The sequence below is a fragment of the Chinchilla lanigera genome, unplaced genomic scaffold, assembly GCF_000276665.1.
Source record: "Chinchilla lanigera isolate Chin_1 unplaced genomic scaffold, ChiLan1.0 scaffold00021, whole genome shotgun sequence".
NCBI lineage: Eukaryota > Metazoa > Chordata > Mammalia > Rodentia > Chinchillidae > Chinchilla > Chinchilla lanigera.
This window is the reverse complement of record NW_004955422.1, coordinates 21,505,857-21,531,603: the sequence shown is the minus strand read 5'-3', so window position 1 is coordinate 21,531,603 and position 25,747 is coordinate 21,505,857. Positions and strand designations below refer to the sequence as shown.

At 44.8% G+C, this 25,747-nt stretch overlaps 1 protein-coding gene across 1 annotated transcript; it reads left to right on the top strand.

Annotated features, from left to right (window-relative positions):
* The first annotated feature begins 1,307 nt into the window (after positions 1–1,307).
* On the top strand, positions 1,308–22,698 carry Fbp2 (fructose-1,6-bisphosphatase 2). Its single transcript, XM_005384676.1, has 7 exons — positions 1,308–1,592; positions 5,699–5,861; positions 6,739–6,831; positions 10,992–11,132; positions 13,776–13,913; positions 20,047–20,166; positions 22,272–22,698. The coding sequence occupies exons 1-7, from the start codon at positions 1,423–1,425 to the stop codon at positions 22,464–22,466; spliced, it is 1,020 nt and encodes a 339-aa protein (XP_005384733.1). The 5' UTR covers positions 1,308–1,422; the 3' UTR covers positions 22,467–22,698.
* Positions 22,699–25,747: the final 3,049 nt, after the last annotated feature.

Sequence of the window (25,747 nt, the reverse complement as noted above, 5' to 3'; positions counted from 1 at the left end):
GGTTTTGCTTTGCACTATCACCTGGGAAACGCTCTGGCTCAGATGGCAGTGTTAGACGGAAGAGGAAATCTGCAAACAAGGCAACAGGCCACTCTCTGCATCTTGCAGTCACTTCTTGACCCCAACCTCAAAAAAGCAGCCATTCAGAGCACTTTGTGCCCCAGGATGACAGGAAGGGGAGCAAAAGCCAGCAGACCCAGACTGAGTCCTTCACGGGATATTTGATGAGCTGACGGATTGCAACAGCCACAGCCCAATAACCTTATGGTCCATAAGGAAAATAAACCCCTACATGTATAAACTGCTCTGAATTTTTTTATTATAGCTAAGCACATTCTAATTTTGAAATAAGTGTCAAAGGAGGAGTGGGATATCAAATTGAAGAGCAGTTTTCAAAATCTTAATTATCTATGTATGCATATTAATCACAGGTACATGAAAAAGTGGAAAAGATTGCTAGCAAAGTATAATTTTAATACAATCACTTTAGAAGGTGAATGTTTTCTTGTTTTTTGTATTTATGAGCAAGAAAACAGCCTGCAAGTGTTAGTAACTTTGCCAAATTGTCGAAGAACAGATAACCAGCTTGGGACTCGGAACCAGCTCTGTCTACTCTTAGAGAAACACTTCGGCCACCACACATATCACCCAGTGCCTGGCCACTACGTTCACCCTCACCAGCCCTCTAGCAGCTATTCTAGGGAGTGGGCTGGTGATGAGGGCTCATTTTTTTGTTTTTTACGCATACTTAGCGTTTGATTTTAATAAGCAAGTATTTTTGTTATAAAATGCAAATCCAGAGATGTTGACAAAATAACACTGGTGCTAGAAATCACGCTGGGAAAGTAATTTTGTTCTTCCGGATTTGAAGATGTGCTCTGAGGATCCAACCAATAATACACACTTTCTGGAAATGAATTTATTTGGAAGCAGCTTGGCTAAAGAGACCCTGAGATTGCCATTATTTAATTATGTGACCTATGCCCCAGAAAAGATATCTGCCAGCCTGTCGCATATAACCTCGGGGGAGTCAGGTTCTACAGCAGACATGTGTGAAGAATCACTTTGTGTCCTTGAATAAGGGGGTCTTATGGATCATTTTCTATGAGCTGATCTCTCACTAAGTGGCTGCATCTTAGGACCTTTAAAGAGGGGCGCCCGTGGAGAGAAAGCATTATCTGTGTTGCTGGCAGCCTGGTTCTGTTTGCAGCCTGCTCCTGGCACTTTGGCAGCTGTCACAATCAGCAGGCCAGAGAGATTTCCTTGAGGGCTTGTCCAGTTACTTCAGTCACGTGGGCAGAGGCCCTTTTCCTTTAAGGCCCTGGCTCTGCCTGCACAGGTTTCTTATCAGCTTGCACCCTGTGGAGCCAGATAAGCAAGGATTCCTGCTAGGAGAGGAGGATTTGGAGCATTACTGCCACAATGACAGACAGAAGCCCCTTTGAAACAGACATGCTCACCCTGACCCGCTATGTTATGGAAAAGGGGCGCCAGGCCAAAGGGACGGGGGAGCTAACCCAGCTGCTGAACTCCATGCTGACGGCCATCAAAGCTATCTCCTCAGCTGTGCGCAAGGCCGGCCTGGCCCACCTGTGAGTCCTGGGGACACTTTGCAGAGCTAGGGCCCAGGCCGGGTCGGGGAGCTGCAGGTGCTTGGGCTGAGAACTGGGTCCAAAGCTTACTTACTTTTTGTGCATTTCTAGTTTGTATCACGTACGCTTTCATAAAGGAACCTTTGACATGTTTCAAGAAAGGAACCAAGGTAGCTAAGATAATTGTACTACTAATTTCTGTTGGTTTATTGAAAGGAACAGTTAATGCTTTTTTCTTTTTACCAATTTTGCATGCTTATATCTGGTCGTCTGAACAACTACTTTGAAGATAATAATATACAATATAACAACCATTGTTGATTTCCTATCATCTTGTTTTGAAATTCTGTGTTTTTTTAATGTTTTTACTTTTATTCTCTTTAAAATAAAGAAAATGTAAAAAACCAAAAAAAAAAAAAAAAAAAGGAACCGAATACTTTGAGACATAAAATGGAGAAACAAAAACATCTTGTCTCTCCGGTTACCATTTCTTACAGTGATACTAAGTGCAGCGGCTTGTTGCATTAAAGCACAGACTGAATGAAGTATGAGAATACTTGCATTTGCCTATTCAGATTCTCGCTGGAATCTTGAAGCAGTTCTTGATGTGCTTTGCAGATCTGAGCATTTGATTGTGGTGCCTTTGCCAACACATGAGGAGCTAGAAATCATTCACAGGGTGGAAGATCTCACAGGCCCCTGTCCTCTTCTTCCTGTCTCACCACAGAAGGGAGTCTTTGCAGGCCGCGTTTTAAATTTTCTTCTGTGACTCTTTATGGTCATCTCTGCTTGGTGTGCAGGAAGCTGGAGGTGCTTGGCCGGGGGGCTGGGGCAGGGAGCGATCTCACACATTTGTCTTCTTTCCAAGCGCAGAATGAGGCCGAGTTTATGCTACAGCTGCTGATGATCACGGCCAAGCATCCAGCATAAACATGTGATTAAAACAGACTTTCTTGGAGCTTCCATTTCCCCGGTAGTAATTTCATCTCTGAAGAAAAAGGGACCCACATTCTGGCACGGGGAAAGAAGAACCCAACATGAACAGCTAACAAAGCCCAATTATTTAAAATATTTATTCTTAGCAAGGTAGTGCTTTAACGGAAAGTATTATATCACAAGATTTAATCACCATAAGATCATTACAGATGTTATTTATATAAGGGCCTGGGACCCAGTCATGGGACCCAGCTCAAAGATTGTTGTGTTCAGCCTTTCCGCCGTCCACGGGCTGCTGTAAAGTTCACAGAATGGCCCAGCTTTGCCTCCAAGGGCTTTCCTGAGTGTGAGGTGCAGGCACACGGCCCCGCCCCACTCCCGAGTGACGTTAGAGAGCAGCACTGTTTCTCCTTGTGTACGGGCACTGCCATACTTAGGTGGTTTCCTTGGTGCCATCTCGGGATTATTCGCCCACACTGGCAGGGCTTCCCAGTGCAGGGCTCTCAGCTGCTCAGCAGATGCCTAGGTTGGATTCATACTCATCTACTGCAAAGCTCTGTCTCTGTGGTAGTCAGGTGTCAACACGAACTGGTCTTAGGAACCGGATAATTAAGGTGCTTATCTAATTTGGCTGTTTCTACTGTGATCAATGGGCAGTGATTTACCCACTAGGAACTGTCATCCCATTTGTAAGATGAAGAGAATAGTAATAGCCTCTAAGAAGTAGAGTTGTTTTCAAAGTTAGTAAGTCTGTGTGCTGATGATTTTTATAGTCAGCCACATAATAAATGCTCAGTTAATGCTCCATTATTGCTATGGTTCCTTGTTCAGGTCTGGAGAAATTTGCTGTCTGGCCGATGGAGCCGGTTGACCACTAGGTGGCAGGCACGGCCCTGGAAACCGAGAGTCCGAATACCACTTTTTTTTGCTCAATTGAAACAGGGTGCTGGCCCCTGGAATTGCTTCTGTGAGAAGGAAAAGCTCCTCTGTCCTGGAGCAGCCTTGCTTCTGCCTGTAAGGCTCAGATTGTCACATATTCCTACCACGGTTCGAGAAACGTCAGGCCCTATTCCTTTGCTTCCCTTTTTTGGAAGACATGTCTACGCGCAGGCTGGATAATTGCAATTTTAAAGTTATCCAAAATCTTCATCTCCCCTCCTCTTACTGTGGGAAGAAGTGAGTGCTAGTTTGCCCACTCCTGGAAGCCTCTCCATGGCTTTCTCTGCTCAGACAGTAAAACATCCCGTTTCGAAGTTGTCAATGCGCTTTAGTGCTAGTTAACGCGCTAAAAGATACTGTCCTACCTACAGGGTGGAAAACTCTTTTTGTGCCTGATCTAACTTGAAGCAACTGTTGGGAAATCACAGGTTCTTATGAGTTTCCAATCTTTCTGGAAGCAATGCTGCCCAGGAGGCGGAGGGAGGTTGCAGGGGGCGGCAGAGAGGTGGAGTTGGCAGTGATGGTGGTGATGGTTTGCAAAGCAAAGAAGAGGCCTAGTCATCAGCTCTAGCCACCCAGGCCTTGGACACCGCAACTCTTCATTCCCCAGCAGCAGGAAGCCTCAAGATTCCATAGTAAACAAGAGGACTGTGCTTGTGGTCCCTTTAAATCCATTGCAAAAGGACCCAGTGTGTTGCCGTAGCCGCTGTTGTTTGCTTGCTTAGCTTTTTTCATGAACCAGGAGGTGCAGTCTTTGAGGCCAAGCTACCAGTGCTGTTTTCCAAGGCTGCTGGCCCATCGCGTGAGATTTCCAATATGGGGTGGGGTGAGGTGGGGCAGAAGAGGGGAGGGTGCCATCAGGAAGGCGGGCGCAAGGTGCCCTTGCCAGGTATCAGGGGTTGGTTCTCCACTCTGGCTTAGGTTAGGGCCACCTGGGGATTCCTAAAACCAGGAAGCACAGGGAAATGACCTTCTTCTATGCTTTCTTCACCATTCAGTGTGAATGCAACGCTGAGCGTGGACAGTGCCTCTGGGCACTGTGGAAACCCAGATGGTTAAGATACAGTTCTTGCCCTCGGCAAGGGGCTAACAGCAGGAAGACACTACAAAACAGATGGGGGCAGACATGGGAGCAGTGGGGTGTGTGTCTGGTGTGAGGTAGGGCCAGGAGGACTCAGAGGGGTTAAGGGGTGCGTCAGAGTGGCAGAAAGCTTTGTGTGTAGGAGGAGGCTGGGAATGAAGGTGAAAGGGGAGAAGTAGCTCACGGAGGCTGCAGGCCACAGGACATTTGCAGCTGGTGCAGTGCGAGTGGCCCAGGCAGGATGGGACTAGGCCTCCCTGCTGGGGGCCAGGGTATACTAAGACACAGCTGCTGTCTGAATGGGGGGCGGGAGGGAAATCCATGCCTGTATGGAGTTTACAGACAATAAACAAATGATAAATGGTAATCAGGGAGAGAGACAGAAATAAATTAGAAAGGCGTGGGGGATTGGGAGTTGCTACTGTAGATAGGTAGCCAGGGAAGGCCTCTCTGAGGAGTGATCTTTGAGGCAAAGCCGGAGGGGATAGCAGGCACATGGCGAAGTTGGCAAGACTGGCGATGCATCTGAAAGCATGCACCGGGGGGCTCTGGAGACCCAAATTGGCTGAAGGAGGTGAGAGAGACCGGAGGCCATAGCCGCATGGGCAAGAGCTTCTGTGGTACCTGACACTTGCGTGGGGACGGCTTTGCCGCAGTGGAGCTCAGGCATGCTCTGTCACACCTTGCCTGGGATGGTAGTAAAGAAGCAAATTCTACTGTCCCCAAATTTCTTTCTTTGTTTCTGTAGAACCAAGCTATTGTAGGGCGATTTTTAATTCAACCTAGCAGGACTAGCTAATCCACAAAGACCTGAAATCCCAGCGCTGGAAGGCCACCATCCTTTATTTTTGGAGTCCTTCATTACAGTGATGTGTCTGAGTTTAGAAGCTCTCCCTTCCCGTCTGCCTCGAGGGCAGGTCATAGGCTTGTATTTTAGTAAGATTGAATTTTGCTTAATCTTGGGAGATGAAGGAAATATGACAGTGTCCCCAAAGCGTCAAGAAAGCAAGGTTGGGAGTCACCGCTGCGAGACGTAACGTACTTCCTGAGTAGGCGTGATTTTGAGTCTGCGGAGACATGGAAGGAAAGGGGGTGCTTTGCTGAACGTAAAACCTCCTTGGTGACTTTATTCAACCTTTTGTCCTTTCAGGTATGGAATCGCAGGAAGCGTGAATGTGACGGGAGATGAGGTGAAGAAACTGGACGTGTTGTCCAACGCCCTGGTGATCAACATGCTCCAGTCTTCCTACAGCACCTGCGTCCTGGTCTCCGAAGAGAATAAAGATGCTATTATCACAGCACGGGAGAGGAGGGTGCGTCCTGGGGCGGGCTGCAGTGCCCATCCTCACCAGCAGATGGTGCTATAAAGCCGAGAAAAATCGTGTTGCGTTTTACGGCATTTTCTTCTGTTTAATATTTGTCCTCTGGAATCAAGAGATTGCACGTTTCTTTAGTTGGAAATATTAGGCTGCCTAGTAAAAGATGATTCCATAAATCAGAGTGATTTACTAAGAGTCCTTAGTGGGTGGGTGTGCAGTAATAGGCGCGGGTATCTTTTGGGGCATTGGATTTGTAGAGTCCAGTCTAATCTGCCGCTGTCTTTCCTGGCTGGCCTGAGCTACGGGGGTTTGCATGCCAGTTCTTAAAAGCATTTCATGCCTGCTGTCCGTGCAGGGACACTTGCTAATCTCTCTCCCTAACATTTCCCTCCTTTGGTTTTGGTTTTGGTTTTTTGAGACAAGGTCTCACTGTGGGCCTTGAACTCACAATTATTCTCCTGCCTCTGCCTCCTGAGAGCTAGGGTTACAGGCGTGTGCTACCCCACCAGGCTGTCTATGTTTCTCAATTCTAAACAGGCCTCTTATGAAATAGTACCTCCCCCAACCAGTCTCTCACCCCTCCCCACCTGGGTTTTCTTTCAAGCATGTACTACGCTATTTGTGGGTGCAATGAGTCTCTTCATGGGATCTCAGCTCCATGAATCGCCCTTGAACTGTACAGGCTGGGCTAGAACTTTCCGTTCTCCCACCTCAGCCTCTGGAGTAGAAGAGCTGGGGTTACAGGCGTGCGCCACTGCCTGGCTCTCTGAATTGCTTTTTGACACAGAGCTGTCTTCCACAAGCATCCCGACCTAGAACAGTCACGCTAATGGGAAGATAGACTGGCAGGTTTTTTTTCTCTGTCATACAGGGGAAATATGTGGTCTGCTTTGACCCACTGGATGGATCCTCCAATATCGACTGCTTGGCCTCCATTGGAACCATATTTGCCATCTATAGGAAGGTGAGTAGGTGGGCTGACGCTCACACCTCCTTCTGTGGGGGTCTGTGGAAGGAACCTGGGCTGAGAACTCAGTCTGGGGTCCGACCCTCTGTCCTTCCACTAACCAGACATGGCACTGCAGGCTGAATGGCCTGAGTGTAATTTTATTTAATGTTTTTAGTGGGCCCAAGGGTTGGCTGTGACATGAGATCAGTATGGAATTTGCCACACACGGCGTTACACTGACACTCAAAAAAGTTTCAGATTTGGGAGGATGTTAGCTTTCAGATGTCTGGATTAGGAAGGTTTAACCTGTATCTGTGTTAGGTTCTAGGTGCATTCGCCATTTCTTTCTTGTGTGTCCCTTACTGTATTAGTTTTCTGTTGCTGCCCTCACATTTCACCGGAAATTTAGAGACTTCCAATAACATCCACTAATTATCCCACTTGTGTAAGTCAGTAGTCATCCAGGCTTGGCTGGGTTATCTGCTTAGGCTCCCACAAAGCCAAAATCAAAACAAAAGCCAATGTGACTTTTTATGAAGGGTCTGGAGTTGGAGGTTTGCTTCCAGGCTTGTTTAGGCTGTTTACAGAATTTTGTTCATTCTGTGGTAAAAGCAAGGCCCTTGTTTCTTTGCTGGCCAATGGCTGGGGTCTTTTACAGATTCTTGGCACTGCCTATGTTCTTTGGCTTGTGGCCTCTTCATTTTCAAAGCCAGTAAAGGCTGGCTAAAGCTTTCTCACCCTTCGTATCTCTCCAACACCCCTCCCTACCTCCGCCTCTCCCTTGCCTCTTGCCACAGGAAGTCATTTATTTTTAGGGGCACTTTGGATTAAACTGAGCTAACTGAATGTAGAAAATCCAGGGTAATCTCCATTTTAAATCTAGAACTCTAAGGACATCTGAAAAATCCTTTTGCCACGTAGCATAGCACATTCGCGGATTCTGGATAATTGGAATATCTTTGGGGGCCACTGTGCCTATCAGGCAAAGCTAACAACAGAGATTTTACAGGCTGGGCTGTGACCATCCAGCACGACCAAAAACTTCACAGCAGATCACCTAATATAGACTGCACCATTCTGCCATGGCTTGGCTCAGAAATCAGCTCTGGCTGCAATCAGGATGTCTGGGCTTTGCCCTTGGGGTTCTCAGGCAGGAGATCCAGGGTACTTGGCTATCTCATGGACCATAGAGCTGGTAACCTGGTGAAGACCTGGGGTGTTTCTAGAGCTCATCTCCAAAGACCACACTCCACTAAACTCACAGTGAGACACATGGAGGAGCACTTACATTTTGGACTACAAATCTGACACTGATTACATAATGTCTGTATACCATCAACCCCTTATCCACAGGGGATGTGTTCTAAGATTCCCAGTAGATGCCTGAAATTATTGGTAGTAGCAAACCCTACATGGACTAGGCACATTTTCCTATACATATATACCTATGATAAAACCTAATTTATAAATTAGCACAGTCAGAGATGAATAACAATAAGTAATAATAAAATAGAGCAATTGTAACAACATACTGAGATAAAAGTTATGTAAATATGATCTGTCCCCTCACATTGTAATTGTTCTCATCCTTCTTGTGATGGTGTGATGATACTGATGGCCATGTGATGAGATAGAGTACCATGAATGGTGTAACATTGTGACATAGAATCAGGCCATTGCTGACCTTCCAAAACATCAGGAGGATTACCTGCTTTGGGTGATCCCAGATCAGCAACCCATGACAGTATTTTCCTACCACTGATGGCTATGGGTAACTGAACCATGGAAAGCAAAACTGCAGACCAGGGGAGATGACCATAGCGAGTGTTCCTTATGTGTCTTACAGGGTGCTCCTTCTAGATTACAAACTCAGGATACAATTAGGTGGGGCCATGTGGCCTTGTTATGATTTGTGTCTGAATGTCCCCCCCAAATCCTCATGCAGTCATGGGGCAGGCTTCTAGATTTATGATTGATTTATGGTCCTGTGTTGGAATTATGGATGTGAGTGCTACACACGCCCTGGGGCGGGTAGTTTGCATACAATGTAAGGGAGGGAAAGAGGCTGCTTGCTGCTGCTCCTCCATTTTGCTCTTATTGCTTTTGCTTTTGCCGCCACCATGACTGTTACCCTCTGCCATGTGCCACTCTGCCTTGGAGCCAGCCAAGTATGGATGGAAACCTCCACAAACTGTAAGCTAAATAAACCTTTCCTTCCTTCATTTTGGGCGTCAGGTATTTTGTCTCAGCAACGAGAGAAAAGTAACCAACGCAGGCCTAATGTGTGGTCTGTAAATACTCATATTGCTGTATGTGTGGCTGGTTGTTTTCTAAAAGGGGAGGAGTAAAATTTGAGTTTAGGAGGAACCTATCAAAAGCTTAGCAGAAAACACACCTGAGCAGAAATATGCGAATTAGCCTAAGCTCACTTTCAGGGAAGAAAAGCAAAGAAGCAGGGGGCACCATTTCACTCCAGTCATGAGGACAGAATGAGAGATGGACCTGTACATGAGGAAATACCAGAGGATTTTGCTCTTTTGGTTGGTGATCCTCTCTCTTTCTCCTTTCTCCTCCTGCCCCTTTCAGGGAGAGAAAAGGAGACTTCTGCTGAAGGAGCAGACAGGATGATATAAGACACCGGGGTGTCTGACAGTGTTGAAGGTCAAGATTATGTTTCAAGGTTAAGCAAGACTGAGATAGGTGAGAGCCTTTATCTAAAAGGAAAGAAGTAGATAGTGTAGTATTTATGCAATTCTGAGAAAAGACACCCAGTTGTATCTTTGAGGGGCTTTGAATATTGATTTTCTCATCTTGGCTGATACACTTGGCTGCTGATCCAGAGTCAGGCTGTCCTTACCCACGCGCTGCACGCGTGGCCTCGCCTCAGCCTCAGGAGCCAGGTGCACACGCCGCTGTCACTGCCTGACTGACAGACAGGGGAAGCACAGAGAAGGTAAGAAACTTGGCTCACTGTACCTAATCAGTAAGTGGCCTCTGACTCCACCACTGTGGCTCATAATAACTTCTTAAGACCCATAGGTTTGAAAACAAAGAGATGTTATTATTCCCAGTATAGATTACTATACTGGGATTTGAAATTAGGTAAACTTTAACACATGGATTTCTTTCTTGAATTTTCAATAAAACATAGGCTTTGAAAGCCAGTCCAAATAACCATGGCTTGTCTCTGGTAAGAATCTGAAAAAGAGTCTGACAACAAGCACACTCTTGAAAGTGTGTTGGGGGTCTTCAGACAAGACACCTGAGTGTTTACATCACCATAACTGGAAACCAGAAGGTCAGAACACTAGGGCTAAACATTTTAGTTTACAGGGCTTCTGAGTTGACATCCAGAGTGTTCTAGCTCCATCAGCTTTATGATTTTGGTTTTTTTGTTTGTTTGTTTGTTTACTTTTGGTTTTTTTCCAGTACCGGGAATCAAACTCACGACCTCATGCTTGGCAGGCAGGCGCTGTGCCACTGAGCTAAATCCCCAGCCCCGGGCTTTATGATTTTGGATGAGGTGTCTCTTACTCTAAGTTCTTCATTTGTGCAATGGAAGTGATAGAGCTGTCAACCTCTGAGGGCTGCATAAAATCAGAGATGATCTTGGTGTCAGTTCATGACAAGTAGGAAAGGTGTAGCTTAAGAATCTTAGAGCGCTGTCTTTGGCAGGATGCAGAAAAAATGTGCTTGGAAATCAGGAAGAAAGCAAGCCATGAAGAGCCATTGCAATAACTCAGCCAGAACCCTCCGTAAACATGGCAACTCGTTTCTTCTGGATGCGTTTGCTGCAATTTGAAACTGTTACAAGCCAGGCCTGTCGGGCCCAGGCACAATATGCCAATCACTCAAATGGCAGTTTTGCAAAAGAGGGAGAGTTTATCCATGAGGTGGCCAAGCAGGTGGAGATTGCAGAGGTGGCATCAGATGCACCTTCCTGGGCATGGATGGCTTTGGGAATATGTAAGGGCTGGGACGTGGGGAAAGGGGGTTAATGGAGGCCAGGTGAAGCAGGTCTTTTAAGTAGAGTGCGTTTATTCAGGTTTCCCATTCTGGAAAGGCACTTCCTTTGGTGGTCCCAGGAGATCTGATGTCCAGATCTCTGGCTAAGGCTTCCTCCTGTCAGGACAATAAGGCACCACATTTCTCTGTTTCTGTCTTCCCTCCTGCAGAACACAGAGGAAGAGCCTTCAGAAAAGGACGCCCTGCAGCCTGGTCGAAATATTGTGGCCGCGGGCTACGCACTATACGGCAGTGCAACCTTAGTGGCGCTTTCCACGGGGCAAGGTGTGGACCTCTTCATGCTGGACCCGGTAGGTTCCAAAGACAGTGGCATCTGCCCTGGTGCCCACCATGGGCTTCTAAGCTTGAGTCTCTGTCCCTGGGATAATTTCCTGGTCCTTCCTAGTTCTTGTTTTTGGAGCCAGAAAACTTAGTTTGTAGAGCCAACATCACCAATGAAAGTTTAAGGACCTCTGTCCAAACGAGGGCATCTGGAGACGCTGCCCCATGGCATCAGTTTTATCAACTTACCCCTGCCTTAACGAGTTTATCTTTTCTTTTAAATAATTAAATTTATTTTAGTCTGGTGTGGTGGCATACACCTTAATCCCAGCACTCAGGAGGCTGACGCAGGAGGATTGCCATAAATTTGAGGCCAACCTGAGTTACATAGTGAGCTCAAGGCCATCCTGAACTACATAGCAAGACCCTGTCCCCCCCAAAAAAATTTGTTTTAAATTTATACATAAACCACAAAATTATAATGGTAGTATCCAGTGATGTTCTGTATAATATTTTCATCAAGTTAAATAAATCTATTCCCTCAAATATTTATTATTTCTTTATGGTGAATACCATAAAGAACTCCTTTAGTCTCACTTTGTTGTTGTTGTTATTTTGAGGCATACCTCACCATGTAATTCAGGCTGGCTTTGAACTCGTTATGTAGCCCAGGCTGGCCTCAAACTCGATCCTCCTGCCTCAGCCTCCAGAATGCTGGGATAAAAGTTAAGTGCCACCACACTTGATTTAGTCTAACTTTTCAAAGGGAGTTTATTTTCCACATATGTATTCACCCCCAGGGTTATGGAAAGACCACGATTCGAGAGTCCCAGAGCCACCCATTTCCGCTTTGGACCATGGATTCCTCAGTGTAGCTCCACCCCTAGAACACTCTGTGGTGACAGAGAGGGCCTGGATTTGCAGTGTCCCTGATAGCTGCCGCTGGCCTCTGGTGACCGTCAGACCCTGCAGAAGTGGCCAGTGTGCCTGAGCAATGGGGTTTGTACCTTTTGTTTCATTACAATGAATCTCAGTAGTGGCTGCCCCCACGGTGGAGGATTTCCCCTGATACTTGTGTCTTTCCCAGTGATGAGAGATGGTTCCTATCAGGTTCTGTGTTATTCTCCGCACTTTCCCACCTTCATCTAATGATTTCTTGCTTCAGACAAAATAGTGTAATTGTGTTTTTCATCTACCCAGAGGTTGTGCTTCTTCCTTTTCTACCCCTGACTATGCAGAGATTATCAGGGATGTACTTACAGTAAAAGGAAGGTGGGTTTCTCCAGGAAAGGGCGTCTGCACTCCAGGGGGAATAGACGGCGCTAGGCTGAGAGGAACTCAGCGTGGGTTTATCATAACTCTTGGGCTTTCCTTGGTGATTCCCAGGAGGGTTTGAGGGATACAGGGTCTGTTCTGGATTGGACATTGTCTAGAAGTGGCTGCCACTGGTGATTAGCAGCATAATCATTTCTTTCTAGGGGGCAGGAAGGTTCAAATGAAGGCAGTGACTCATAGGTACAGAAGCAGGGACCACTTAAGCTAGGCAGAAGAGAGGAATGGCTGGCTGTTTTCGCAGTTGCTGAGCATACGTACTTCTCACTGCCTTGTTTCGGACATGGTCAGCGTGGCTTTGTCTCTGCTCTGAGTTAAGTTGGAGTTCCTTGGGCCTCTCCAAGTCAAGCTGACAGTTGTGCGCTATCATCTCAGGAACTTTTCATATTCTAAAGTCTTCAATATGCATCAGCCCTGGTTCTCCTGCTAGTGAGCAGGCCCCAGCCTGCAAGGTGATACCTGCATCTAGACCGGTCACCTCCACAGGGCCCGACGTCACCAGAATCAGACAATGGGCATCCTGAGGGATGTCCTGAAGATACTGTCCGTGTGGCTGTGTCAGGGCCGGTGGAGCACTGGGCACAATTGTATTAATCACTCTGAGGACTCTTAGTTCTTGCCTCCTATTTCTTTCTGCTGAGTGAACACAGAATCTGACACAAAGAACTTTTTATTGTCCCCAGATAGAAGTGGTTGAGATGCCAGGAACTTTCATGGGTTCTAAGACAGAATCATTAAGCTAAACAGACAACGAATGGATAGTCAAACCGCATCTCCACCCACCCCTTAATTTCTTTCTCTCATTGTTGATGGTCTAAATTTTCCAGAAAGCATTAAACTGGGAATGAAAATTTGGGGATAAATACAGTTAGGTTTCTCAGAATTGAGCAGCCTCACAGATATTGGAAGGCACAGAAGAAAAGAAGGAAGATCACAGACCATTTTTCCTTGAATATTTTTGTTGTTGTTGTTGCTGTTGTTTTGTTTTTTAGATAGGGTCTTGCTATGTAGTTCAGGGTGGCCTTGAACTCACAGGGATCCTCTTGCCTCAGCCTCCTGAGTTCTGGGATTACAGGCATGGGCCACCACACCCTACTCCTTGAATTACTTTGTACCTCCTATTCCATTTCTTTCTAATCTTCCTGTTCAGGCTCAGTATTAAAGCTGTTCTTTCCACCACCCTGAAAACACCACAGGGCAAGTTTCAGGATGAGAGGAGAACCCCTGGGTCCTTCCCAATCCCTATTTCCTCTCACATCCTGTGATTGCTGCAGGCTGTGCTGTTGGCTTCTGTTTCCCGATCTCTCTCTTCTGCTTGGTGTCTCTCATCTTCTCTCTAGGCTCTCGGTGAATTTGTGCTGGTGGAAAAAGATGTCAAGATTAAGAAGAAAGGAAAGATTTTCAGCCTCAATGAGGGCTACGCCAAGTATTTTGATGCGGCCACCACTGAATATGTGCAGAAGAAAAAATTCCCTGAGGTAGGTGAAGCAGGTTAGGCCAGTGGCAGGGAAGATGCTATCTCACTGGGTCCGGTTTGGATGGTGGCTTTGGGGGCCTTAGTGAAAGAGGTTGCCACCGCTGTTCATGGCATGGTCCGTAAGAGTCTTTCTTAGCAAATTCCAGGGGATGAGGCCAAAGAAGGCCTTTCTGACTGGGTGGAGAAGGAGCCATATGCCATGCTCGCTAGGCTGCCCTGAAGCACAATGAACAATCAAGGACAAAGAACTGAGGATTTCTGGAGACCAGGTCGCATTCAGTCAAAGATACTAGGACCTGCTTTTCTGCCTGAAATGGAAACCATAGGAAGTTTTCATCTTTCTTTTTTGTGTGTTTTTAAGGTTACATTCTCAGAAAACACAGTTTCCTGTCCCTCTGCATTGTAGGGTATTATTTGTACCACAGCGCACAAACTTAGCAGCTGTCTTAAACCAGCAGAAACAGGATATGACTTCTAAAGTCGGTAAAATCAAACTTATTTGCAAGTTTCTAGTTTTAAATTTGGTTTCTGAGTGGTTCTGATTCTATACTTAAAAATTCCCCCCCCCAGAACCCATAAAAAAAGGTATTTATTTTACCACTAGAACAAGCAAAACTGTGCAAAAGAAAAAATTATGGGAGTAAATTGCAAGCTAGGGGAAATCACTAAGCACATATGTGACTGACACCAGGGGAACAGTCTAGCTACAAGAGGACCCTTATAACAACAACACAAGGATGAACACTCGGGAAGGACTCCAGGCAAGGGGGATGATCGCACAAGTCACTGAGGACACCTGTGTGTCCAGTCAGCAGATGGAAAGACGCTAACAAGTCAACGCGAATTAAAATCACACTGCCATACTGTGTTTACAGATGGGACTGGCACAGGTTGGAAACATAAATAGTGCTCATTGGTGTGGGAAAATACGCTTTCTTATAAATTGTTAGAGAAAACATAAGTGTCACAGCCTTTGGAGGGCAATCTGGCAATATGATTTCAAAATGTAAACATCCAACGATACAACAATTCCTCTTATGTTGATTAGGCCAGAGTTTTTCAAACATTTTGAATGTGACCACTCATAAAAAAAATTTTTTACATCTAATTCAGAACACAAGAGCACACACGTGCACACACACAAACACACACACCTGAAACAAGTTACACTACCTATTGCTCTACAGCACTCTAATTATATTTTTCCATGACATTCCATTCTGTTCCATTCCATTCCATTTGTTTAGGTTCTGCTTCATTTAAAAAAATGGTGGTAAAGACTAATGGCATGGACTTGACAGCCTAGTAATGGATCTCCATCCATAGTGTGAAATGTGCAGCATTACACAGGCTCTTAGACATTTCACTAGGCATTAAAACTAATTTACAAATTCAGAATGGGGACAGTGAGGTGAGATAAACACTGGGAAGTGTATGCCTTAGAAACAGGATAGGTTAACTTTATTGGACTACACACATGGCTAACATTACTGTAACCAGAATGCTGACCAAATGGAATGACAATCTAAAAAGCAGTGTTTTGGGGATTTTTCTTTCTTTAGTGTTTTTGTTTTCATTTTTGTTTTTGTTTTGAGACAGTGTCTCACTATGTAATTTGGGCTGGCCCTGAACTCCCAGCAATCCTGCTGTCTCAGCCTGGCACTGCTCCCGCCTTAGCTAGGGTTAAAAGCATGCACTACCACACCCAACCTAAAAATAGTGTTTTTTTGTCTTTTTGAGACAGAGTTTCACTGTGCAGTTCAGGCTGGCCTTGAGCTCACTTTGTAGCCCAGGCTGGTCTTGAACTTGCAACAATCCTCCTGCCTCAGCCTCCCGAGTGCTGGGATTACAGGTGTGTGCCACCATGCCCAGTTTAAAACTAGTTTTTAAGAAAATCTCCTCTTTACTCTAAATTTGCCTACACAGAGGAGCCTTTCTACCCTAGATGCCACCTGAGGTAGAGTCCTGAGGTCTGGTCATTCTTAGAAAATAGAAGGTTTGGTTGTCACTTAAATCACAAAATGCTGGCCTACTGAGCCTAATATATTAATAAATATTTTAATATTCATTTAAAGTTCTTTGCCCTTCTTTTCTTGGAAGGAAGGAATTCTAAACAATAAAGGAAGTTACCTACTTCCTCAACCTAAATCAAGGTTCTAAAGTTCTCCAGTTGTTATTTAATGTGAAGTTTTAGGTTTAATATAAATTTGTCCTTGGCATAAGAGACACTGTTTTATCTGTAGGAGGTTTGCATTTTGCTGGTTTGCTTTTAAATAAAATTCTTGAAATTCCATAAATTGAAGACTATAGATTAGTTGAATGTGGCCCAGACAGGTAACAAATCAGGAAAGCCGTTTGAGAGTCCTGGGAGCAATTTCCTTATTGATGTAAAATCAGTCTTGGCTGAAGGGCTAGAAGCTCTGTGAGTGCCCAGTTCTGACGAGATGAAGAGATATCATGCAGTACCAGAAATGTATGGTTGGCTCCAAGAAACTCCATCCCTAGATACAAGAAGAAAATTTGGCCTTGGCTAAATATGGGATACTTTCGACAGTGACAGGCAACTTCCTGGGCTGTGGTGAGGGAGTACAGTAGGAGGGGAGGGCTCTGTATCCAGGAAGCCCAATCCGAGACTGAGCAGCTGATGACCGTAAGACAAGAAACCTGCAGGAAGTAGAGGTGAGGTCTAGGGGCCCTGGAGATGGACTGTGTGAGCTCAGATCCTGATTCCAATATGTAAACTCTCTAAACTCATGATTGACATTAGCATTGTGCATGCAAAAGAACTTCCTGAAATGAAAGAAATGTTCTACACACAGGTTATCCAATATGGCAGCCACTGGCCACACATAATGCTTGGAATGTTGCAGTCTGCTTGAGGAAGCAAAATTTTAATCTTGCTTAATGTTAAGGAATTTAAATTTAAATTTACATAACTACATGAGGTTAGTGGCTACCATTTTGGATGGAGTACATTTACAAGAAAGAATGTCAAAGCTTGAGCATCTGCCCCTGCCCATTCTAGTCACTGACCTAAGGACTGTCATTGTGTTTAGACCCTTTCTGCCTAACGAAGAGCAGGCAGTGACTGAGTGTATTAGGGACCCAGGGATCAGGGGCCCAGTATGGAAGGAGCAATGAGTTATAGTTCATGAAAGGTAAGTTCAGTCAAGAGTGAGAGCTACACTCAGAAATGAGAGGGAGAGCAGTGTAGCTATAGAGGCTGTTGTGGTTTATATCTAGACGTCCCCTCAACGCGTCATGTGCTCATAGGTGGAGCTTTTTTATTGGGTCATGGAGGCAGTCATGAGTGGGTTGGCCCACTGATAAGTTTGTAGCTGCCATTGTGGTTAGGAGGTGAGATCTGGTCCAAAGATCTGGGGGTGTGGCCTGGGAGGGTTTATCTCTTCCCCAATCCTCTCTTCACTCTCTGCTTCCCAGCTGCCATGCTTTGAGCCGCTTTCCCTCTCCCATGCCCATCTCCCATACCCCTGTCCCATGCCGCTCTGCCACATCTCTGCCTTGGTGCCAACCAACTATGGACTGTAACTGTAAGCCTTTGAAATAAACCTCTCCTCCCTTAGGTTGTGAGTGTCAGGTTTTGTGTCTCAGTGACAAGTCAAGTGACTAAGACTGCGGCTGTTCTCACCACCAAAGTGAGAGTAACTTTGCAGGAAACAAAAAATCTCTTTGAGAATCTTAGCAAAGGCCCTTTTGATTCCAAGTGGACAAAGTGGGTAGCATGGTAACACCATCTGTCTCTGCGGAGGCACCCAAGGCTGAGAACAGAATAGTAGATTAGTAGGTGACTTTTAAAAGAGCTCCCACCTAACAATATCAACCCAGAACAAAGTCCTTATTTTGTATTAGGTCCTATACTAAGTGTCTTATACATGTTAGCTCATGTAGTTTTCACAAACATCCTATGAGATATTATTATTCTCATTTTAATAATAAAACCACATCACAGAGAAGCTAAGGAATTTCCTGAAAATAGTGAACAGAGATGCTGGCTCAGTATGCAGGTGGGGGTTTGTAACTGCTATGAATGAGATGATACATCCAAAAGCTGGCTATGGAGAGCAGGATGACTGACATGGGAACAGACAAATTCCTTGAGGGATCAAGTTCAGGTAGAAAAGGAGAAGAAAAAGAAATACTGTGAAAGAAGGCTGATTGGCGTTAATGCTTTGAGCCATTCTCCGATACTGGAGGTGATCCCCAAATGGAGGCAAAAGCCAGTTCTTAAATTCAAAGAATTTATAATCTAAGGTATTGTCAGTGACTGTGGCTTTTACTGTTGTTGTTGTTGTTGGGTTTTTTTGTCTTTTTGAGACAGGGTCTCACTGTGCAGTTCAGGCCGGCCTTGAGATCACTCTGTAGCCCAGGCTGGTCTCGAACTCGCAATGATCCTCCTGCCTCAGCCTCCCAAATGCTGGGATTACAGGCATGCACCACCATGCGTGGCTAAAAATTAAAGGGCTAAAGATGGGTAACTCTCAAAATTTTTATTGTCCCTCTTCTGTTTTTTTTTTTTTTTTTGTCTCATCCCTTTGTCTCCTGCCCTTGACCTATAAATGTACTCAAGTATTTCATTAAAAAACAAAAACGAAGCTGGGCATAGTGGCACAAGCCCATAATTCCAGCACTTGGGAGGCTGAGGCAGGAAGATGGCTATGAGTTCAAAGCCAGTGTAGGCTAGAAAGTGAGTTAAAGGCCAACTTGAACTGCATAGTGAAATCCAAAAGACAAAAAACTGCATAGTGAAACTCAAAAGACAAAAAAAAAAAAAAGTAGGTATAGTTTTCTTCTCATATAACAGTAAGTTATTAAAATCACAGTCCTAATAATTAAAAATAAACTAGATAAGTTAAAAAAAATTTCAAAGGGAAGTGGATACTGTGTGTAAAAACTATTTGAGGAGAACTTGGCTGCAGAATATAGGAGAAAGAGGGGGAGGCTGACTAGGAAGAAGGTTTAGTTTTGTTTTTTAATACCAATTCTTGATCCATCATGCACTCTAGCTTGTGTTCAAACCTGTAAAGTTTCTTTTGCCAAAGTGCTTCTTTCAAAACTTGCCTTTGCTCACCATCACTTGTTATTTGTACCATGCTGCCATTACTCCCAATCTTTGTTGTAACGCAACACACTGGATGGCTGCCCTGAGGAACTGTTAAATTAGACACAGAAATCAAAGGTGCGTCCTAAATGAGGAAAAAATAAGCCTTCCTGAGGAGTGATTGACTCATACATCATGCTGTACCTATTACACCCTTCTTTGAGAAAAATCGTCACCTTTCTCGTGTTATCTCTGAACAAGTATTCTTTTCATTATGCGTGACTCATCAAACTGAGGCTTACAAATAAATTAAATTGTGATATTTTTAAATTGATTTCTAAAGGTATTTAAAATATTTCCCATGTAGAAAGACTGCTTGCAGCAAGTACAAAACTGTCATTGCTGTTGATCAAGGAGATCTGGTCCTTAGAAGGCTAAAAATACCGCGAACCTTATGTGAGTCAATAGGAGCTTAAAGGAGCTACCGAGCAGCTGTGTTCTGCACAGACACGGGGTGCTGGTTCCTGACCTCTTTCAGATACCAAAGTCCTCAGAAGCTCAAGTCCTTTTTATAAAATGATGTAGTATTTGCATACAACCTACACATCCTCCCCATACTTTAAATCATCTTTAGGTTACTTATAACACCTAATACAACATAAATACTGTGTAAATAGTTGTAATACTGCCTTGTTTGGGGGATGACAATAAGAAACCCAGTCTGTACATTTCAGTGTAGATGTCACTTTTATATTGTGATCCATGCTTGGTTAAATCTCTTGATGTGGAACCCTGTGCGTATGAAGGACTGACTCTACTTTTTTTGTCACTAAGATTGCTGCAAGATGCTCTTATTGTACGTAGTCCTATGTGTAATTAACTCAGTCAGTGACTGAGTTTTGAGGGCCTTGCAATGAATGAAGTGCTCAGTTCCATGGTTTAAGTTCCTAAGTCAGTGGATGGCGATCAGAGAACCAGGAAGTGGAAGCTGTACCAGCTGGACTTGTGCCCAGGAGCTGGTGGAGGCTACTTGCTAAAGCCACTGGATCTCATCTCTTCCCTTTCTTCCTTCCAGGATGGCAGTGCTCCCTATGGGGCCAGGTACGTGGGCTCAATGGTGGCCGATGTGCACCGCACCCTGGTCTACGGAGGGATCTTCTTGTACCCAGCCAACCAGAAGAGCCCCAAGGGCAAGGTAATTGCCCTGTGTCCACCAGTGGTTATCTCTTTGTGAGCCAGCAGGAGTTGCATCTCCTCAAGCCTGCGGTGTGGCTGCTGCACTGCTCCTGGGCCTGCATGTCTGTGAGAGGGCAGGGAAAGACAAACAAGCTCTGTTTCCTGTTAGTGACTTTGGGGCTGTGGTAGAAGGTTTGGAGAAGTGGAAGGCTGCCATGACTATGTCTGCGGATGTCACTGGCCTTCAGTCCTCTGGCCTCATGCTCATCCTTTGCCAGAAGTCTCTTGTGTTCATCTCCCACTCTCTGTGGGCTGTCTAAGTTTTCATGGCAGCACCCATTGGGTTGCAACCCCTGACGCCCTAGAGAATCTAACAGAACCTGCCATGTACCTTCCTAGAAAAAACAAGCACAGAAAAGTAACTTTACATTCACTTTTGGAGGTTTCAGAGATACCCCAAAGTCCACTCAAGAATCCCCTAAAGAGTTCTCCAGACTAAAAATGTCTGCTCCAGAATAATTTCTGGAAATGACACTTGAGACAAGATTTTGATACACAGGTCAGTGTATCAGGTGTTTCTCTTCAAGGCAGTGTTTGTTATTACACCATGTATATTAATCTGTGGAACTAACGGTCACAGAGAAGTCTGCACAAGGGATGCTGAAGGAAATAAAAGTGCAGAGGAGTATTATGTGAGTATTATGTGAGTTCAAGTAAAAGACATGAAAATTCTTAAATTCTTGCCGCTTGCTTGGTTCTAACAGGAAGGACATCAAGACTAATTATTTATACTTATTAAAATGGTTATAAATGAGTCACAAAATATTCATACATAGGTAAGTAAATGTGTCCTACCAGCACATGCAGTCCTGTAAACAGATCTGCATTCACTGCCGCACAACCATTACACACAGTGGAAGTACATTGGTTCCCGTGCTCAACGTTTCAGTTCCCATAATCTCTGTGACACATCTGTGTGTGTATGTGTGTGTGTGCACGTGTGTGTGTGTGCGCACATACATGCATGTGCACTTGCACATGTGCATGGACATAACTCCTTGTCTACTTGTCTCTTTAAAGCCATGTAGATTTTAATTCATGAAAAAAGAGTGGATCACATGGCCAACAGGCCAATGTACCGTGTAATCCGGGGCATTTTGCTATTAAGACCAGCTGACTCCAGCAGGGACATCTGAGGTCAGAGCAAAAGCAACTTGGCTCCAAAAAAATGCACCACATCCCACCTCTGCGTTATTTTAAGTATCTGGTTCAATAGGCTGTTTGGTTATAGTCTGAGACCGCAAATTTCCCATCCTCAACCCTCAAAGCAAAGAAAAGGGAAGGGAAAAGCCAAGTTCTACAAACTGTCAAGATGAGGCTCTCCACGGTCAGACTCCTTAAGGCAGTGTGCCCTCCAGTGTCCCTCTGTGCATTGGTCAGGGACAAAACTAGCCTTCCCAGTGCAGGTGGGGCTCCGGTCAAGGGAGGGAAGTCTAGGGAGGAAGCCAGATGTTAAACAAATCTCGTGCAGTGACTGTTGTGAAAGAAGCAGCACAGGATGCTATGACAATGCAGGCGACAGGAGTTCGCTTACTAAGGGGCCAAGAGAAAAGACTCAAATCCCCACAAACTATTTAGCCAAGCTAGCACTTAAGATGTGGAGGGTCATTCTGTGCCACCCCAGCCACCGTGGTTAGCCCCAGAGATACCACCTAGCACTCTCAAGGTGACCTTACGATTGACCATGCTTGGTTTCTTGGTGCTCGCTGGAAGGCCTTACCTATCATGGCTTCTAACTTGGTCTGCAGAATCAGTTTGCCTTACTGCTAAACCAACAAGAAATGGGTAACTGGATCATGTATCTTCAAATCGAGAGGCAGATCTCCCTAGCACAAGGATCACCAGACAGGATACACGTCTCAGCCACCTGGCCAAAGGTGCCCCCAGATGTGTGCATGATGAGTATGGCTGGGGCATCCAGGCTCCTGTAGGGTAAGACCTCAGCAAGCCCTTCGCACTCACAACACAGATGTTCAGAAGTTCAAACTCCTCCTCCACTTGAGGGGCAGGGCTCGGGATGTCTGTCCACTCACACAGCTCACCCCCGGCTCTGTTTCTCCACAGCTCCGGCTCCTGTATGAGTGCAATCCTGTGGCCTACATCATTGAGCAGGCGGGAGGCATGGCAACCACAGGCACCCAGCCTGTCCTGGACGTGAAACCCGAGAGTATTCACCAAAGGGTCCCTCTCATTTTGGGGTCCCCGGATGATGTGCAGGAATATCTCACCTGTGTACAAAAAAACCAGACAGGCAGGTAGTGAGTTTAACCCCACAAGCTTTCTTGCCTTTGCCTTGCACCTTTTACTGAGGACCCCTAAATGCCGATAAGTAGGGCAGTGGCGAGGAAGAGCCAAGGCAAAGGCACCAGGTCACATTTAGAAGAGCAGCAACCAACTGTCAATGATAGACTCAGAAGCCAGAAGAAATTAAGTGGTCAATGTAAAAATAAAAACTTGCAGCTAAAAAATTAAAATCTACACGTGAAAGGAACAAATTTGCTTTGTCTTCTGTCATGAACAGTGGCAAATAAGGTTGCAGCTCTAAATGCATCGACTCGAGTAACCAGCAACTATCCACTTGAGGGTGAGAAGGTACACAGGCCAGTCAGGAATTTGTCTTGGGGCTGAAGTGGAGCACTCGCTTAGCCTGCATGAGGCCCCGGGGATTCAACTCCCAGCCCGCAAACAAAAGTCTTAAAAATTAATCTCTGTGGCTTATGCTGTGGTAATGAAATTCTTTCCTCATGTATTTGATTCAGTTTCTTAGAAGTATTTTTATGGCTTGTTTTGAATAAATTTTGAGTTAGACATCCACTCATGGCTATTAAGCTCTGGGGTTTTTGACTGAATATTTTCAAAGAGTCTCTACCTTGGATAATCAGTAACTTGGCGTGGAAACATGATCACCTGTGGACAAAGGTGGATACTGAATGGAATTAATATTTGAGAAACAATGCCTATTTTTCTCAACTCTTAACCTTGGATTTCATTTTAAGGGGAAATATTTTCAGTACTATGGGGCCAGCAGACACTAGTTAAATGATTCTTCACTGTCCAGAGAGTGTTGAGATTGAAGAGGGAGTAGCATAGACATCTGAAATCTCAGCCCACTGGAACAAGAATTATTATGTGTGTATATGGACCTGGACACCAAAAAATTCCTAAATAAATGATTGACAGATCAAATCCAGAAACATTTAAAATAAAGAAGCATCAGGATAAAGTCAGACTTAATCCAGAAACTCAAGAACAGCACAACACTAGGAAATCTAATACAATAATTCATTAGGTTATGGAAAAGGCCATTTTTGGAGGGGGGGGCAGTAGAAGTGAGGGAGGAAGCAAAGTTCTCCTTTTTCCCTCAGCTTTGAGCAGGTGTTTCACACAGCCCAAAGGCACAGTTCTACTTGAGGGTAGTTCTGTGATCAGCACTGTTTCTCAGCCCGCCATGGCTGGGCAGCTATAGCAGAAGCAGTAAAGTTTTAATACACAATTGGGGCCGGGTGTGGTGGCGCACACCTGTAATCCCAGCACTCAGGAAACTGAGTCAGGAAGAATGCTGTGAGTTTGAGGCCAGCCTGGGCTGCAAAGTGAGTTCAAGACCAGCCTGAACTACATAGTGAGATCCTGTCTCAAAAAAAAATTTTATATATATGTTTTCTTCTCCCAAAAAAGGAACAAGAGTTTCTTCTCCTGGAAAATATCTGGATTCTAACCACTGGGCTCTTAATTCTTTATCCAGAACTTCATCCAAAATGCATATCCCAAAGATTCAAACTAACAACTTGGCTTTAAAATATCTTACGAATACCTGGATTCAGTGAGTTTGCAGCTGGATGTGGCCTTGGTGGAAACAAATCTGGGGGCAATGACAGGGCAAGAGAAACTCCATTTTCTTTTTTAACTCCATATTAAGACAAGTCATTTAAATTAACTTAAGCTGTAGCTGACCCTACTCTTCACCCTCTTCCCTTGGTTAGTTATCAATCCATTTAAAGGACAGCAGAGTCATAAAATGGGAACACAACAAACAGGGTAAATTGGGAAGTAGGCTAAAAGTTAAACTGCAATGGTCATCTGGAATCTGGCTGTCTGACAGCTTTTGGGAATGGTAAACTTTGTGATAATTGTGTAACATTCTTATAATATCCCCAAAAATGAGGTCATAGTTACTATGGAAACCTAAAAATGTACTTACACTAAAGGTGAGATCCAGATCAGCGCAGACATCTTCTCTGGCTCCTGAATGGTCCATCATGAAGCTTTGTTCATTCCTGTCTTTTCAGTTTTCTTGTGAGTGCCTTTCTCATTGAACTTGCTTGCTGTATCAGCAACACCTCCAATCGTTGCTTTGATGAGCATGGTAGGTGCCCAGGGAAACATCCTTTTCCCATTTGTGTGCTTTCTTCTTAAAGCTGAGACTAAGGGCTTTGTATATCAAACACAAGAGGAGAGGTCTAGGAAAAGGCGGGCTCTCAGTTCATTCTCAGAGGCTACACAGGAACAATGTAAGGACTGTGCTGGAATGATGCCTTGGTGACCTGTGCTTTCATGGGCAGAATCTTGAACCATGTGAGTGATCTGAAAACCCCTTTCCTTCTAGTTTCTCATCTCCTGTTGACTGTCCACTTGGTATAAAAGGGTGTATCTTTTTCAGGAGGAATGCATTCATTCTTCCTATTTTTAAGGATTCTGGAAGTGTATCCCCTACAGGTCTGGCACCCTCCTAGGGGACATGGACCATTCACTGAGGAGTTGGGTTTCCAATTGTGTTTTGGGAAGATGGACTTCACCAGCTGGAAGGCAGACACACAGACACTTCAGAAGGAGAAAAATAACAGAACCACTTTAATAAATGCTTTTTAAAAATAAGTCATCTGCTTCAAATCCATGGGAAAAGAATGACTGGTGTTAGGATGTCAGCAAATCATTTGGGTAGAGAAAAATAAAAGACTCCAAACCATGTTCTAGATGGGTTACAAAATTAAACATAAAATATTATAAAGGTATTATAGAAAGATAAAGGGAGTACATTGATGACCTTAAATGGCCATAAAACAAAACATAAAGCAAACAAAACCAAAAAAAGACATAAAGCAGAAAATATACAAAGAAAAGACAGATGTGGCTATATTAAAATAAAAACAACACATTACAAAGTTAAAAGAAAATTAATAACAAAGGAGAAAATATTTGTTTATCACAAGTCTAGAGTAGCAGCACCTAGCCGCCATCACTGCGCTCTCAGTGTTGACCAAATGGAAGCGAGCAAAGCGAAGAGGGCGGCAGGTGCATCAGCAATGGGGCTGAAGGCACAGTTGTGCACCTGCACTTGCACTTGCACCTGTGCCTGAGCGGGGCCTCCGTGCCTTCCAGGGCAGAAGCGGCTTGCAGCGTGGAGGAGAAGGAGCAGCAGCTGGAGCAAGAGCACCTCTGGAAGATCACCAATGCCTTCTGCTACTGCAGCCCTGGTGTTCATGAGCAAGTGAACCTAACAGAAAAAATAAAAAAGTGAAATGAACATGTAAAAAGAAAGAGAA